Source organism: Tyto alba, unplaced genomic scaffold, assembly GCF_018691265.1.
Source record: "Tyto alba isolate M040663 unplaced genomic scaffold, T.alba_DEE_v4.0 Super-Scaffold_21, whole genome shotgun sequence".
In the NCBI taxonomy this organism is placed as follows: Eukaryota; Metazoa; Chordata; class Aves; order Strigiformes; family Tytonidae; genus Tyto; species Tyto alba.
In genome coordinates, this window is record NW_024881295.1 from 16629479 (window position 1) to 16646978 (window position 17500).

The 17500-nt window shown below is 44.6% G+C and overlaps 1 protein-coding gene across 1 annotated transcript in view; it reads left to right on the forward strand.

Moving 5' to 3' along the window:
* Nucleotides 1-17500, forward strand: part of CACNA2D4 (calcium voltage-gated channel auxiliary subunit alpha2delta 4) — a 130210-nt gene that overhangs the window by 19996 nt on the left and 92714 nt on the right. The window contains 6 exon segments of the mRNA XM_042795209.1: nt 1271-1345; nt 2591-2680; nt 10849-10962; nt 12084-12162; nt 14256-14389; nt 17404-17481. Of these exon segments, the coding sequence (XP_042651143.1) occupies nt 1271-1345; nt 2591-2680; nt 10849-10962; nt 12084-12162; nt 14256-14389; nt 17404-17481 (570 nt within the window).

The following is a 17500-nucleotide window of genomic DNA, read 5'->3' on the forward strand; positions in this document are numbered from 1 at the left end:
TAACATAGCATAATACTGTGTTTGGGTCCAGCAGTAGTATAATCCTCAGGATAATGTTTCCAGGCTAGAAAATTACCACCATATGTCTCTTTGTGCACCATCATCCTGCAAGGCTGCAATCCAGTTGAGAGTCAATCTGCACAGGCCTGCATGGAGTTTGGTCAGGTCGCCTCAGTGTTACTCCCTCTCTTTTTAAGCCACAGCCAGGATAAGGATGGGCCAGTTACTCACAGAGAGCCAGCACCACTGACCACAGAAAGCAAAACTTTTCCATGATCCATGAGGGAGTTTGTGTCAGGTTAAAGGCAAATGGCTACTCATCTCCTAATTTTCAAAGTTAATTCAAGCACCACCTCCTTCCCCAAGGTCCTTTCTGTAAAAGTTTTCCAGGGCACAGTCTACTTTTTGTTGATAGCTTTTTATTGTGTAAAGATACTTAGAAACTTCAGTGGTGACAGCTCTGTCTTTATATGGCTGGATAGATGGAATAGTGAACAGTGTTGGCAGAAAAACGGAGGGAAGTCATTAAGGTGATTGAAATATCATCTGTTCTTCAAAAACAATCCCAGAAAGAGCATGTAATATATTCCTTTACTGTCCTCACACCAAGAACCTACTGCTTAAACATATTATAGCCTGATCTAAGCGCTTATTATCAGCTGAGCATCCGTGGCTTCTTAGCCATGCTCTGATGAATTATGCTCTTCTGAACCTTGCAGGAAAAGGTTTACAGTGGCGTGTTTTACCTCACATATGTATCAGGCTGGAAGCATACACCCCACTAATTATCACAGTTCTGTGGATGTGTGGTAACTTGATATGCTATTGTTCAGCCATACGCCAGAGGCATCAGACATTAGGCTACAAAACCACTTGCAAGGTTCAGCTTGTGACTGGGGACTCACAAACTCTCCAGAACTCAAAAATATGTGCAAATAGTGCTAGAAACAAGGCCAGGGGCACAAGCTAATAGAGTGCAGAGAAAATCTCTACAGTGTGAGTGGGGGGGGAAAAAAAAGTAACTTTGTATGTGTAGGTATGCCCAGATAGAACTCAGCAAAGCACCATAATTAACACATTATTTAAACAAATATAAAATTTATCAAAATTGTAATTTGCCATGATCACTACAAACAAAAATTTCTTAAGGGAAATATGTATGAAATGGCACAATGCTCCATACTGTTTTCTGAACATCCACCTAGGACATGAACCCATTTTGTGAATTTTCTCCCATTACAAACCCTTTCTTTTCATTTTCTCTTTTCAGTACAATGATTATGTTCATTTTATCGAGCCCTGTTTTAAGGGTATCCTGGTCCAAGCAGACAGAGATAACAGAGAGGTGAGTACCAGGCTCCTATCAATGTTATTCAGGTAGTTCTCTTAATGTTAGAAGTACATGGGGTTAAGATGCTGTGATATGAAACTCCAGGGACAAGAAACAACCATCTCCCAGAAGGGTTTGCATTTCAGAAACAAGCACCACTTCAGTGGTGTACGCTGGCTCCATGGTTAGCCTTTACTTACACGAAGCCTCTGTGACATGGGGTCAGCTGGCTAGTTAAACAGCAGCAACCTGCTTCCCCCGTGTCCCCGTGCTGCCAGGGCACAAGTGGCCCCAGCCCAGACTGCTGCGGAGAAACAGCGTGCTGAGGGCAAAGGTTCTCCGTCTTTGAAATCCCACATCCTCAGCCTTCAGAAAGGAGAAAAAAAAATCAGCCTTTTCCTGTTAAATGCAGGAAAGGTGCTCAGCCTGGCCCGATCCTTTGCCAGGGTAGTCTGCTCACAAGCTTCCTCTGGATCAGAGCAGCAAAACCCTTCATCAGGAGGGCTCTGCAGCCCCAAAGTGGTCAGCCTGTGTCCAGCTGCTACACCACCCTCTAGGCTGACTTTCATGTTTAGCTCTCGTTACTGTTTGGCTTTTTTCTTCCTTTTTCTCTCTATATTAATACCACAGAGGTGGCACATCCCTGCATGTCTTCAACAACCGGATTTCTCTCCAGTTTTCTTTCCCAGATTAGCCCTGGGTCACAGAGTATTACTCCAGAGGGTGATGTCTCCTGCAGGGTTTCCTGAAGGATCCCCAAGCCTTTTGGACACTATTTCGTGGAAAGCGCTCTGAGGGTTTCGTTTAAAACCAGATCAATGCCTCCTAAGTGGTAGACAAGCATTGAAATTTTTTATTTTTCCCAATCTTGTTGATCTTGCATGCACAGGACTGTTTGGGGGTTTTTTTGTTTTGTTTTGTTTTTTTTCTGAAAGGGTGGATAAGAGAAAATCTGATTTCTAATAGTTCTGTCCCTTGCATGATGTTTCATGGACTGTCAATGATTCACAGCTGAGAAATGCAGCCCTGTTGTGGCTGTGTGGGTAAAGGTGCAGCATGATGGCACCGCCGGTGGATCAGCCATTTGACTTTCCCACCTCCATCCATCACTGTGCTGCCCTGCCCTGCCCTGCCAGCAGTGGCGAAGGATCAGGAGCCTCACGGCACAGACTTTTCCAGGTTACTCCTTCCTTCCCCGGTTGAAGGGAGCATCCTGCCTTCAACTCACTGCTGCCTTTTTTTCCCCTCTCTTCTTGCCAGCACTTCAAGCAGCTGGTGGATGAACTGCAGGCAAAAGGAGTGGGGACTGTGAACAAGGCTTTGGCAGAGTCCTTCAAAATCCTAAGGGAGGTAAGAGATTCAGTGTCGATGCTTGTTGGACACAAGTGTCCCTGCCCAACCCTACTTTCTCTTCTACATCTCATGACTTAGCACAGCCTTTACAGGTGCTGCAGGTGGGAGGTGGCATGAGCTGATCTCACGAGCCTCAAATTTGCAACAAGCAGTGTGCAGGGGTGACCCAAATTTGGGGAGGCGTTGGTTTGTGTGTGATGCCCTGGGGCTGCCTATGCCTGCCCAGGAGGGATCAGGATCCAGCAAGGCTGTGGCACCATGAGTGTTTCCTTCGTGAGCGCCACAACTGGGCATCACCCAGGCACCTTGGTTATAGATGATGGCAAGAAAATATAACCCATCAGCTGAGGCCATCAATTCTGGTCATAAGTAATGTTATTAGTGAGCGTTGGTAAGTCGATGATGATGAAGGCATGAAGGCCATTCTTAGGCTTCAGATTTATTTCAGTGTCACTTTGCTGAGTATCAGGCTTGGGGAAGAAATCACAGGTACAGGAGAATGAATCAGTCGGTCTGATCATGTCCTGTGATAAGAATCATAAATGATTCATTGACTTATGTGAACAACCGGGACTTCGGTAGCCTAGAGGTAAACACACAACTTAACTCTGTTTCTTACGGAATGTTACAAAAAAGGACCAAGAACCAGCTGAACACCCCCACCTCCTCATGGCACTGTCTATAGTGGGGTTGGCCTAAGGATGCCAATGACTTTGGTGCTGACAAAAATCTGTACGCAGTAAGATGCTAGTGGCCATAATGATGGTGTTGGTGTTCAAGATAGTGTGCTAGAGGTATTGACACCCTGAGAAGGATTCTCCATTCTTACAAACTAAAAGTTTGTTGGTTATGGTAATGTTGTTCCTAAGTTATGCCAGTGCAAGCATGATCAGACTGAACCCAGGGGTGGTGGTAGCTGAGCTGACTTGTCAGTGGTAATAGAAGCATAATGGTTTTAATGGCAACCTGAGATGAATGTGGCCTTGGCATTGCGGCAAGTAGTCTGGTAGCACTCCTGGTAAGAATGGTTCAACATCTTTGGAGGAAGATAGTTACTGAGATGACCAGGGAAGCAGTAATGGTATAAACCTAGAACAATTACATGGACTAGATGCCTGCTAGATTCATCCACATGTATCCTTGCATTTTATGACAAAATTAATTTTATCTTTAAAACCAAAGATCTAGAGCCTATGTAGGCCTGTGTTGTGCAAGTAAGAATATTTAAATATTTTTCCTCCAGAGGAAAAATTATTTCTTAGTATCTAATGTAGCACTGGTTATGTACAGTGACAAGAGATTAAAGAAGCCCAGTGCAGTACAACTGCAGACTTTCTCAATCAGCACAGCTTTGAAGGTCTCAGTGGAGAATAATGGAGCATAACCCTAAAGAAAGCCTGATTGCCCCAGCTGAAATAGCAGCCTGTCATGCCAGGCACAGACACCAAAACCAGTCTGGTTCCACTAATGAGGAAACCTAACACCTCCTTTCTGGCAGGCATGGCTTACCCAGCAGACTAGGCAATCCTCAAGCCTCCAGGAGGCAGGACCTTTATGAAACTCTGCATACTTTGAGCCAGATATGCCCATAGGAAATAGAAAGTACATGGTGGAACAGCTGAGACGAAAAAAAAAACCTGTCCTCTACTGACATAGCTGGACCAAAAATACTTCCAGAGAGAGAGTGGTGTCCATGCAACTCAGTGGACTAACATAACTCCACTGCAGTAATAGAGAAGCAGCTCTTTGCCAGGTAGAGAAAATATTTTTTTCCTCTCTATTTGGCATCAAAAATGCTGTCAACAGTTTAAGTAGCCTTCATTTATCTTGATCCTTGTTGATTCTTCTTTGGCCAATGTGCTCAAAACAGCTCTGAGATTCTTCTTAAACAGTACAGCACCCAGTGCTGATAAAGCCTTCTGATATTATTCACTCGCAAGATAAGGTGCTGTGTGTCTCATACCTTTGGTTATCACCTCGGATCTGGGGAGAGGGCAACTGAGTCAGGCATTTGAGCATCTGCAGATGAGGAAGGGTGGTTGTTATCCCAGTGACTGCTGATGTCATTCTTCTCTGCATTTTGGAAACTGCTCTCCATGAAACAGGAGTTCAGAAACAGTAACTCTGTTGTCAAAGGTGTAAAACAGGGCCCTGTATCTCTTCCACCCAGCTTTACCTTTCCCAGTAACACCAGTTGCAGCTTTCTTGCAGCATACCATTCACTGTAGCATGGACCACGATTGCCTCTTCTTTAGCAAAATGGGACCTCAGCCCGAGGTCACCGAAGCCATCAGCTGGGAGCCTCGTTCACAGCCAGCTGTGGGACAGCGGCACCGGCGGCAGGAGGCCTGCGGGTCCTCCTGCAAGTCACTTTGCAGCTTCATCCCAGGATTTCTCTCTGCCTGGTGACGTTCAGAAGAGAGAGAGAGATTGTGTCTCAGGGCACACGCACATGCAGCAGTGCCAGAGGCTGCACAATAGGCATGCAAGTGTAGAAACGTGCCTGTTGTCCTGCAGCAACCTTCCCCAAAGTGGAGCTTCCCTGGTAAGGGCTTATCTAGAGGGTGCCTTGATACCACCAGGCAGAGGACCCCAAGCTCTGCAAGTACCGCAGCTTAAGGCAAACGGGTACCACCTGCCAAGTGCTCATATGCTTTTGGGACTCTCTGAAATCCTCTCGTAGATCTTCTTAGATCTATATTGGTAATAAGGGAGGAAAAGAGTTTCCATCAGTGTGCCCTGAGACAAATCTGTGCCGCTGCAGTCATGCAGGTGGGAGAAGGGGGAACTTTGGAATTGGCCACCCCCCTTCCCGTCAGACAAAATTCACATTCTCAGCTTGTAATCGTAGCCATTCCTCACAGACTGTCCTGTTATTGTTCACAGGAGCATACGCAAGAGAATGAAAATGAAAACTGCTACATCACACTGATGAAACAGGCTTTGCTGATTACAATAGACAACCAGTAATAATATCTGTAATGAAAGTGACTGGAAAATTTCCCTGGTAATTTTCCTTGGTCCAATTGCTCACAGAATTAATAGCCCAGCAGAGACCTACTCAATGTGGTATGAGTAGCAGAAAGAGGTTGAAGAAGAGCACAATCTCTCCCTGCCTTTGTTTTCCTCCATTATGTTCTGAGGTAGACAGGGCATATTTTAATCCATGACGCAATTTGCAGAACAGCTTCAGGAGAACAGTTAGCCAGAGCCTCCCCTGCCCCTCTCTGCCATGCTCAATAAACCACTTAAACTCTCTATTTCAATTTAGCTACACACCAAGTGGTTTCAGTAAAATATGCATCCCAGCAAGCCATAGTCTTAAACATACATTTATAAAGCACTTCACTATTCTCAGGCATCAAGCTCAAGCTTTTGAACTCCTTTCTTGTTTATCAAGTTATAGTCTATCTCACTGCTATCTTTTCTTCTTTCTTTCAACAAAATTGGCACGTCTTGTCCTTTCGCCCTTTTACTGTAGGATTTATACCCCTTTGTTCTGGCTGCTGCTCTGCTCACAGCTGCTTCCAGGCTGCTTGCCTTCCCTGAAACACCATCCTCCGGACAGTATGTAAGTGCTGCAGCTGAGAGCTATCAAGTGCTAAGCAGAGCAGAATAATTACCTTCCTTGTTTTACACACCATAGTCCTCTTAACACAAGGTAGGACAACAGCTCTTTCTTCAGACACTGTTACATTGTTAATTCTTATCCATCTGATCTGCCTCTGTGGCATTCTTCTGCAGCCAGTATTCAGCCTCCTGTTCAGTATTTGAGCCTCTGACTCTCCTTTCCAATGTACATCAATTGTAAAGGTATTTATATATATTTTTATAGACATGCCAAATATATGTGTGTACATATATGCATATGCAAACACACACCCCTAATCCCAAGACAGTGACATGTGCATACATATATTCATATATTTGTTATATGTGAATCTTTTAGAATTAGATAGTACAAAATCTGTGACTTTTATAGGTCCTCCTTTTTCAGGATCTGCTCAAAGTAGGTATTGTGAAAGCTGACGTTCTTCTGACCCTGTGGAGGAAAAGAAGCCCCAAGTTTTGCTCTCTGAGGCCACCTTGGAATGATGTCTCTTCTTAACACCAAGCAGGTTTAATGGTGCCTTGCCTCACTGCTGAACTCAGAAAGTACATAAACTTTGAGGTCAGTCATGAACAGGTCTGTCCAAAATGGCTATAGGTGAAAAAAATGGTGAATCTGGTAGCAAACTGGATTTCAGTGAGATGTAAAATTCTGTGTATCTTGAGCAAACTGCTGTCATAAAATGAAGGAACCAGTCTGCTGATGTGAGCAATCAAAGGAGCCTGTGGCCTCTTATGCCCCACCTGTGTGGGGAAGCATTTCATCTGAGAACTCACAAGAGGACTAGGTTACTAATATTTCTAGCAATGTGCTAGATGTTTAAGGACAATTAACCCATCCAGTTTCCTCCCTTCTTGTAACAAATGTTTTCTGTTGATTCCCTCTTTGTCCTCTGGGATCTCATACAGTTCCAGTCAGGTCTCAGCCCATGAAGCAAGTAGTTCAGCAACACCACCTGCAATTCTTTCCCTTCCTGCTGAGCACAGATTATTTAAATGCTTTCAATTAACTTGTTTAATCCTACCACTTTGTGACTCTGCCTGTAATTCATTCATTCTTTTCTTTGTTTCTTATCACTTCAGTGTGCACCCAGTCGTTACAATATTGTCCTTTTGATGATGAAGTATGGAGGCTATAAAGAATCTATTCCTGGCCACTTCTGTTTTTTATCATCTGGCAACATAGTATTTTTACTCCCTTTCTTGTGTCTTCTCTGAACATTTATACATCTTTTCTTGATTCCACTTGCATTTTTATGGACCTGGGTTCTGCAGCATATTTTTCAGGATATGCAAAGCTCAGGATTTCCTGTTTGCGAGTTTATGCCATTTTGCTTAATGCCATCTCTCGATTTTTCTTCACTGGCTTTGTTTTCTTCTCTACTGCTAACATTCTACCCATGAGACACTTTCCACTAAGTTAGAATTTTCAGTAATTCTGGATGCAGGTCTGCATAAGAATGGGGCAGGAGGAGATGGAGAGGGGCCTGCTCAGTCATCCAGCCAGATGTGTGTATAATCAGAACGTGTGCCTGCGCATCGCTGAGCTGTGCTGGTGTTCCTATTGCTTTACTAGCAACTCTGTGCCGAGCTATAACTGCAAAGTAAACGGCAACGGGCAAACGAGAGTACAAGAGACTATGACCCTGAATTAATCAGATCATGCCTGTTACCCCTGGCAATGTGACCGAAGTTATACGAGAATATATAGCTCCGATCCTCATTCAGTGATCGCAGTTTAAACAGCATTTCTTCAGATGCCTGTTCTGGAGACATCTTCTTCCTCATCTCCCCTTCTTTCACAGTCCTAAGACTTCAGTCAGAGCAGGGAATTATGCTCAGAGCTTGATATGAATGCTGTTAGATCATTTGCTACAGCTGCAGCCAGCCACAAAAGGACCTAAAAATCAGGGATTACCTCTTGTTCATTTGTTTTCTAAATCTGTCTTTTCAATCTCTATTTCTATGACACTGATGATCTCATTTTCCCTGTTGAAAATATCATCTACTCCTGTAATTAGGAGATTGGTGGTTCTGATATAGCATCTAATTTCTCAGTGTCTCAGTATTATGAGTTCTGAAGTAAGCTACATGAAGAGATGTCTTAAGTAGTTTGATTAAATGGTGGGTGACCTTAATTAAGAGTTAATTTAATAATCATCTAAACAAAACATGTTGTAGCTTGCAACAGTCTGGAATAAGCTGCTTTTGTAACTACAAGGTTTCTGGGTCTGTGATCTGAACCTCATTTTGACAGCATATCCTGTACCATCGTGACCCTATGCCTGCCTAATGGATGCTCACACTAGCCGTTCTCTCTGCTAATCTGCACACGGTCCATCTCTGTCCTAGGAATAGCTCCCTTGAGACTGCCTTGTCTTTTTCCTACCTGATGGTCTGCAGCAGAATCCCATGCAGCTGTCAACTGCTTTTCCCCTTTTGTTTGCACCGAAGAGCATCCTGTTGCTCACCCTCAGCCTTTGCCCCGAGTCTCCTTGCTGAGCTGGGGGCACATGTGCTCTGACTCTTCCCAGAGCTCCAATTACCCTGTAGCTGGCACTGGTGGGGTTTTTTTCCGTGGTACAAGGTGTAGAAGCTTTCAGGACCACTGGAAATGTCAGACCTTGAGGACTCTGTAGAGAAAGACATGGGAGATCCCTACTGCTGGGTCGGCATGACCACAGCAGCAGAGGTACAGTCTGTCTCCCCTCTGAATGCACTGCTCTGGTGATATGAACCAGGGGGAGCGTGCCCAGCCACCTCATCCTGATTCAGTAATTCACATGGATGTCTTGTCTGAGAACAGCTAGTTACAAATGACCCTGTTACACCATCCTTCTCTCCCACGATCATCTGTACTGATTCTGGTCAGTGATACCAGTAATGGGGTTATCGTGAAACAGGGAGAGATGAGTTCATATGTGTGGTCGTTCAGAAGCTGTTGAATCCACGTTTACTGTAGTCGAGTAACAGGTTACTTCAGTGATAGTAAGAGTAATGTTGAAGGAGGCAGGACTGATATCATAAATGGCAGTGTAAGGAAATATTATGGTGATATTAGCACTGAACCTGGTAATTTCATAATAAGGGTGAACCACAGAGGTAATTGTAAGAGTGGTGAAATGACTAGGGAAAACTGGACTTGGAGTTGGCTTCCAGGTATCAATGGCTATCATGTTAATCTGCAGTGGAACCACAGTACCACCCGTGCTGGTAAAGACATTTGCCTTCTGTTCTGACACAGCATTACCAGACCAGAAAGGATTTGTGAATTGGTCCCTAAAACATCTAAAAAGTCCCAGTTCACACTCTGTTCTCTTGTTCTCCCATCCAGTGTTTGCTTTCATTTTATGCAATTAGTCTTGCCACTTGGATACCTTTTTCCTCATAACTACCCTCTCCAGTTTAAAATTGCTGCTATATTTGATATAACCTTAGTCATCCTTCAGTCTCCTGTATGCTCTCCATCTCATGTCATTGCTTCTCATTAGTCTTGTGCAGAGTTCTCATATTTTCCTCTTCCCACACTTTTTTTTTTTTTTCATCCTGCACCAGTTTCTGTATCCTTCTTTGTTGATTAGGCTTTTCCTTACTCAGAGCCTACAAGCGGTGAGATGCTTGTGCAAGGAGAAGCACATACTGACCCCGAGCTAGGAGCCGCAGCAAAGTCGCTGCTCATTTTTGTGCCTTGATGTCCCCTGCCACCTCCTCTGGTGACTGATAATTCAACACCTCTGTTGGTGCTGCATAAGGCACGTGGATCTCCAGAGCCGGCGCACCTGAGGGCACCAGCAGCCGAGGGCTCTGCATGCGGGAGCCCTGGACGAGTGGCATTCGAAGCCTGGTCTTCCTGGCTGACCCAGCAGGGTCTGGCTTCCCTGTAAGAGCACGCACGTTCAACACCTCTCCCTGTGTCTTTGGGAGCACTTCAGTGTTTGTACCGGAGTCCCAGCATACTTCCACTCTACCTTAAATATCACTTATGCACAGATAACGGGTTATCTCTCGTTACTGTGTATGGCCTTTCTATCTGGCACATTCATAACCTATTTCAGCTCTGATGGCAATAGCCTTCTTTTTTCATGTGCTACTGCCCTTCTCTGCTATTTTTTGGCAGATTGATAGATTTACCCTGAAATAATGAGTCTGATTTCCCCCTCCTCTCACATTTTCTGCCATAAAAAGTGACAGTTATTGCTGTCAAATCAGAATTCCTGTGTTTATGGTCAGTCTATAGTCATTTTGCACAAACGAATGTGACTGTGTGCAAGATGTGAGGCAGCAGGGAATCGCACACTTCCTCCATAGCACTTATTTTCTCCTTATTATTTTACTTCTGTAAAGTCTCCTGTGTCTACATGTACTAGGCAGGGCTGAATAAATAAAAAAATTACATGCAGCATCCAAACACAGTCCTTATTTAAGCAGAGCTCTTTCTGAGCACAGTGTGAGGTTTGCAAGAGGAAGTCAGGATCTGGCTCACCATGAATAAATATGCTGCAATTACACAGAAACTGCCTGTGCTGAGATAACATACTCTTCCTCTCTCTCTGTAGTTCAGAGATGCTGGTCAAGGAGGCTTATGTAATCAAGCTATCATGCTGATCACAGACGGAGCAGTGGAAGATTATGAAGCTGTGTTTGAAAAATACAACTGGCCAGATCGGAAGGTTTGTCTGGGAAGTGATAAATAAAAAGGGGTGAGGAAAAGTGCTGTCCTGCTATGGTGGGAGGAGAACAGCGTGAGCCAGGCTGTCGGGCAGAGCTGAGCATTCGCATCCTCCAATACCCGTGTGCATCCAGCTGTAAACACAAAACAAAGCAGGCAGGCAGGAGCCTGCTGCAGTGAGTTTAGAGCCGGTAGGATCACAAACGGATATGTGTAGGTCAGTGAAGATATTTTTTTCCATACACTTTGTTTTCTAAAGGTGTGGGAAATCAAAACATTCTCCTGATAAAATGGTAAAGACTGAGCCGAGTATTTTTAAATGGAAAAAAAAAAAAAAACAAACAAACAAACAAAAAACAAAAAACAACAACTTTTGTAAAGAATTTTAGTTCCATCCAGGTCTGTTTATAATTGGTCCTGTTTGGGAAAGGTTTGGCTATTACCAGTTGTTACACTGAGCAGGGGAATGGCCCAGACAATATCTCTAGCTGCCTTCCAGCCCTATTTACTTTCAGGTCTGTGATTACAGGCTTGTACTAGCAGAGCAGACTGTGAAAGTGGAATAGCCCATGGCTCATCCTAAACCCTCTTGATTTATTTGTTTACCTCATCCCAGCTAGCAGCAATGCACAAAGGGAGAAGCAGCCTAGTGAGAGACCAGAGCATGGGGCTGTTAAAGCAGTTTATTTCAGGATTGGCTCTTTTGTTGTTGGTCAAACACAAGAGAAATGGTGAAGCTTTCTCTAAATGATTCATGTGGCCAGCTGTTCCCCTGGGTAAAGGATTCCTGTGAGCTATAAACCTCTCTGCATGTGGTTGCTGAGTGCCTGGCAGAGCTGCTATCATAAAATCAAACAGAATTTGCACTTCTGCCTTGTTATTCAGATGATCCCGGGTGCTACTTGGCTTTCTGGGCTTATTGTAATTGGAAATTAAGTTCCAGCCCACAAAATGCAAAACAAATGGTGCAAGAGGCTCCTGTCTCTGTGTGAAGGCAGAGCTATTGCTATGCACCACAAACAGGCATTCACAGCAGTGTATAACAGGATGCCAAAACTCAGCCATTTAGATTTAGTAGCACATTACAGTCTAATTCTTCTGTCTTTGCATTCTTGTTCCCAGGTCCGGGTTTTCACTTACCTCATTGGACGGGAGGTCACTTTTGCCCCCAACGTGAAATGGATCGCCTGCAACAACAAAGGTGCTGTATGGGAACGGTTCCCCAACCCCCCCCCATGCACATCGCGCATGCACGGCAGACACAGGGCCCTGGATTTAGGCTTACCCACTACAGCTGGGGCCCATGAGCCCTTGGCTGGAAGACAACCTAAGGAAAAAGCAGACCCTGCTAGTCCACATGAAGTGTGCCTGTGTCCAACTAACACACGTCCTCCGTGCTGAGCCACCACATTTTCCTGTCGCGGTGCCAAGGGACACTATGACTGAGATTCATGCTGGCCGTAGTCCACCTAAGTCCCTGTGCTTATTGCATCCCAGTTGCTGGCTTTTGACAATCTGTCTAAAACTCTGTCAGAAAGCCTGACATCTTTTGGCTGGCATGTCAAACTAGCATCTCTTCTTTAAAGATTTTTACAGCATTCTTCACAAGGTCTGCAGGTTAACTCCTATATCCTGGCCAAATTCTTTGTGTGCCGGTGGTTTCACTCAGGTACCAGAATAGCTTGTTAATCCCACCCCAAACCCAATATTCTCTCTAGCTGGCATTGAATGGCATGAGTGGGAAAATTCATTCAGAGTAGGTGAGTCACCTCTATGCATTTGGGGCCAGTTAAAACATCCAGTTAGCCTCATCAGAGTCTGCAAGGGTAATGGAAGAGGCTGGTGGGAGGAGAAGGCTTCCCTGTTTGTGCGTAACTTGGCCTCCGTGTGCCTAGAGATAGTCAGCGATTCTTGCTACATCAGTATCCTGCTCAAACAGGGAAAGGAAGGGAAGACTGAAGCTGGGGGCTGACTAGCTAGGTATATCGACTCCTTTCCTCTCTGAGCAGCGACTTCAGCAGACTATGAAATGTGTGGGTGCATTTGCTACCGAAAATAATTGACAGACGAGAGTTGCTGGCCTGCAGAATATCTGTGAGCTGGGAATGTTCAAGGCTCAAACGTTTGTCTATTAGCGCTATGAATCACACATAACATTTTTAGTTTTTGTTAGATGAAACAGAAACCTGGATTTCCAATTGCATTTTCAGCTGTAAGATTAGTGACAGGGAATTCACAGTCCTGTTGGTTCACCATAAAATGTGAGAATGGATTCTCCTGAATAATCAAACAGAGAATGAAAATATGCTCTTTGCACTCGAATTCTCATTTACCAGACTTGAGCTCTGCAGAAGGCTCGCTGATTTTGGTTCTTCTGTTTCAACACATTGTATAGCTCTTGAAGTCCTTGTTTTCAAGCACACTAAATCTGTTTCCACATCACAAAGCTTATCAAATCATGAGCCCTTTCACAGGGCAGTGTTTTCCTAGTGACAACAAAAATTTTCCATCTCTCTGACATACTCCATCCCATACCAAGTACAGCCAGTTGGTGCCATGTGGTGAGAAGCAGGACAAGAGTCCTCATGACATTACACTCTGTTAGCATTTCTAACCAGTTAAGCAGCTAGTTTAGAGGACCTCTTGATAATCTGAAAACATTCTACCCCTGTACTCCTTATTGTACTGTTAACTGTTACGGATCTATCTGCAGGAACAAAGCTCTGGAAATAGGTAACTTGCACTTTTACATTCTGCTTCCAATGGGTAGATAGAAGTAGTTACCATCCTTGGGTGTAAAGCTAGGCAGACTGAAGAGTAGAATGCTGGAAAAATTCTGGAAGAGAAGTGGGAGTTTGAGTTTAATATAAAATTGGCCAGGATAAGCGGGTAGTCTGGTGGAATACCTTGTTTGCATATGTTGGGCCTTCAGGACCAAAGCCACCCTGATTAGTGAATGGTTTTGCCAAAGACCCAAAGCAACATTTTACATCTGCTTGGCGTGATTCTGGTTATATCAAGACTCTGGTCTTGAGCACTGGTCCAGTATTTTGAGAAGAACAGAGCCAATGCTTTGAAACTCTACATTTGTACAGAAACGTGTGCACAGAAACATGTGTTCACAGAAGCTTGTGGATACAAGGCATGTCAGGGCACTTTTTGTAAAGAGCAGATAAACCATCTGGGTAGATACAGTCTTTGACATCTAGTTTTCTAGCTTTGCACAGACACTCATTTAAAAATACAGAAGACTTGTTAGCAGAGTGACTCTCTCTCATCTGTTTCTCCATGAAGGCTACTACACTCAGATCTCCACACTGGCGGACGTTCAGGAGAATGTGATGGAATACCTGCATGTGCTCAGCCGTCCCATGGTCATCAACCATGACCATGACATTATTTGGACTGAAGCCTACATGGACAGTGCGGTAAGGATTTACACCACAAGTCTTTAGTCAGCAAACAATAGGGCCTATGGGCCAAACTGGCAAAGGTGTTAGACACCCAGCTAGTAAGTTAGGCATATAAGTTGTCCCAGCTTCCCACCTAAATATCTAATGTGTATCAGAATCTAAATAAAGTCCTGCAATTTACGTAAGACCAGGAGTTTGCTGATTGATAGAAATTACTGATCTCTGGCTCTGCTGAGACGGACAATATTTCTTTTCTGCTCACTCCTGGAGTTGAGATGTGTATGCAGACTCAGGTCTGAATCTGCAGTGACCCAGGAGCCCAGAACTAATCACACAGGCACAGCATGACTTAAGTAGTACTTCTGTGAAAGCAGGTTACGTTCTAAAGGATTATTCACAGGGAAGATTATTTACAGCTCAGGATACAGGTCACAGAGGTCTATTTCCTCCAGCCCAGTAGCTAATTGCATACTGCTTGCCACTCAGAGATACAGACCTCAGTTTGGGAAGAAGGCTTACTCGTTCCTTGAGCTGGCAAGTCACTGCAGCCCTGTGCCCTGTGTTCTGCCCTGTGGGTAAAGGACACATGTAAAGGTTCAGACAAGCAGCACTGCCAACACCCCTTGCTTTGTCTCAGTCCTGCCCCACCAGAAGACATTTGGACCATGAGCAGGTGCCATTATGGTGTTGTGTTGGCAGCTTTGAAATTCCAAGGAGTAAAGGGAAGGACAAAGGGGTAGACCACCACTGAAGGGACCTTCCCGTGCACTTCCCCAAACAGAAGATGTTATTCAATCTCCATCCCTTTCTACATTTACCGTTGTTCTTTTGGGGTTCTCTGTGCTTTCAGTGAGATAATTTTTTTTTTCCTTATACTGGACTCTTCAGCCCAGAAAAGTGTCTGCATAACTGATAGCTACAGCTGACCAGAAGTCAGATTTCCCTCTTCCAGAAACAAACCTGAGGTCTCAGGATTGTTTATACTATCTGAAGGGAAAAATTTTCTAGAAACATCGAGAATGTTTCAGTACACAGTCCCACTGTGGGACTGAAGTCATTGGCTTCAGTCTGGCCAGCAGCAGCTTTAGGGTGTCTGCCACAGTCCTGGGGAGAACCTACAGTTTTGGGGTTTAAGATCCATGGTGAGAAACCTAAACTCTGAGTTGAGTAAAACTAGGGGTACTGAGCTTTGCTTTGTAAGCAGGAAATGTGGAAGTTCAGGTCACATATGGTGGTGCTTGATACTGTGCTCAGAGTCAAGACCACACAAACCCCAATAAATACCTCCAAGGCAGCCAGGCATGCACCATCATGGTGCACAGATGAGACTTATGGGAAGGGACTGTCCCCCACCTCTGTGCTGTGGCTGACCATTGAGGTTGCAGCTGTGGCACACTACCTCTATGAGCGTGACTTGGGGATGTCTTCTGCTTCAGGAGCTGTGCCCAGTGACAGCTGGGGACATGGTACTTGAGTGTGATAAGTAAAACCTCCAGAAATGCTACTAACTACCCAGCAAGTTCATTCCATCAGCAGGCATGCCACCCCTGGCACTGATACGTGGTGGTGCACTTCCCAAGGCAGCCACAGGGATTTGTTTGCTGTGCTTTTTTTGCTGCATCTCTTTCTTGTCTCTTGTCTTGGCTTGCCATTTTCTTCCTCCGCCCCAAACTCTCCAGTCTTTGATTCATTCCTCCATACACGTATTCATTCATCTGTCCATCCATGTCTCTCACTAGCTGCCACAGTCTGAGGAGGTAACTGCACCCCTGTGTTTTGTGAGAGTGCTGTTTCCCTTGTGCCAATTGGTGTTTCAGTGCCAGTGCTCACAGCCACAGCTGGCCTGTACATCTGGAGGGGTGTGGGGGCTGCAGCACGCAGGCAGCCCTCTTACACTAGCAAGAAGAGGAGAGGAAATGCTGGATGTACTGGAGAGCTGTGTTGTGCTGTTGGTTCAGTGTAGGTAGGAGTGTTTCTGTTGTGCTGTAGCTTAGTTCACCAGACCTCTTTTTCCACATGTCCGGTAAGTGCCAGAGAAGTTTACTTGCTGTGTGTTGGTGTGAGAGTTAATGTGAATGGGAAGTTTCCACACAGAATCATCCAGACCAGGTACCAGATTCAAATCTCCATCAAACTGCATCGACTATTGACTGTCTCCTTTATGGCTCCTAGTGTGTACAGTAATGGAGACAGGAGGTCAGTTCTTGCCTTGCTATTTAACTTGACCAAATGAGAGGTGGAAGGGGAATGCTACTAGCATCAAGGGATTAGGTCTTTTCAATAGCTAGGCATGTTTGGAAGACTCCTTTGCATGTGTCATGCATGTTTTACCTCCTTTCATGTGTGTTTTTAGAGCATCTGTCTTCTGCAGTACTGGAAGCATCTGCTACCCCATTACACATGCATGTCTTATATCCCTCATAGAGAGAGCTCACCATGTTGTATCTGTTTGGATCGTGATTTTGTCTCTGTTTTTCCTAAGCTTAGATGCTTGAGTAACAAGTGTATATATAAGCAGGCTCTGTGTGTATTTGTGCCTTTTAAATATTTGCCTGTGGTGTTTCTCATTAGTGGTATTCATGTTCTTGCAATATAAATGATATCTTGTTTGTGATTTTGCTCGTATTTGTGTTGTTTTTCCCTATTCTGTGCTCCTTGTTTGGTGGTTTTTACACTTGTTGCATAAGTGCTCATGTCTACACTCCCAGTGCGTGGTGGGTATAAATTGTGCCACCACTTCTATAGGTTCCTGTCTCTTCATTAAAAGAGCTCTTTAATTTCTCCTGCTTTGACATGTTTCCCTGGCTTTCATCCCATCCTCATCACCCCACACGAGCAAACATCCATCCCACGATCCTCTTGGATAGAGAGTATTGAAAAGTGCTGCCATCTGTTTTTAGAGGGATGTGGGAGGCAAGGTGGTAACTAATTGTAATCCACATCTGGGTTCCTTGGGAATTCCAGTGCCTTTCATTTGGGTTGTCTGCGGTATTGCATTTGCTAACACACAGCTTGTTGTTCTGTGGCAGCTCTTTGCATCTCAGGCTCAAAGTCTGTTGCTCATGACAACAGTGGCTATGCCAGTCTTCAGCAAAAAGAACGAAACGGTGAGTGCAATGAGGGCTT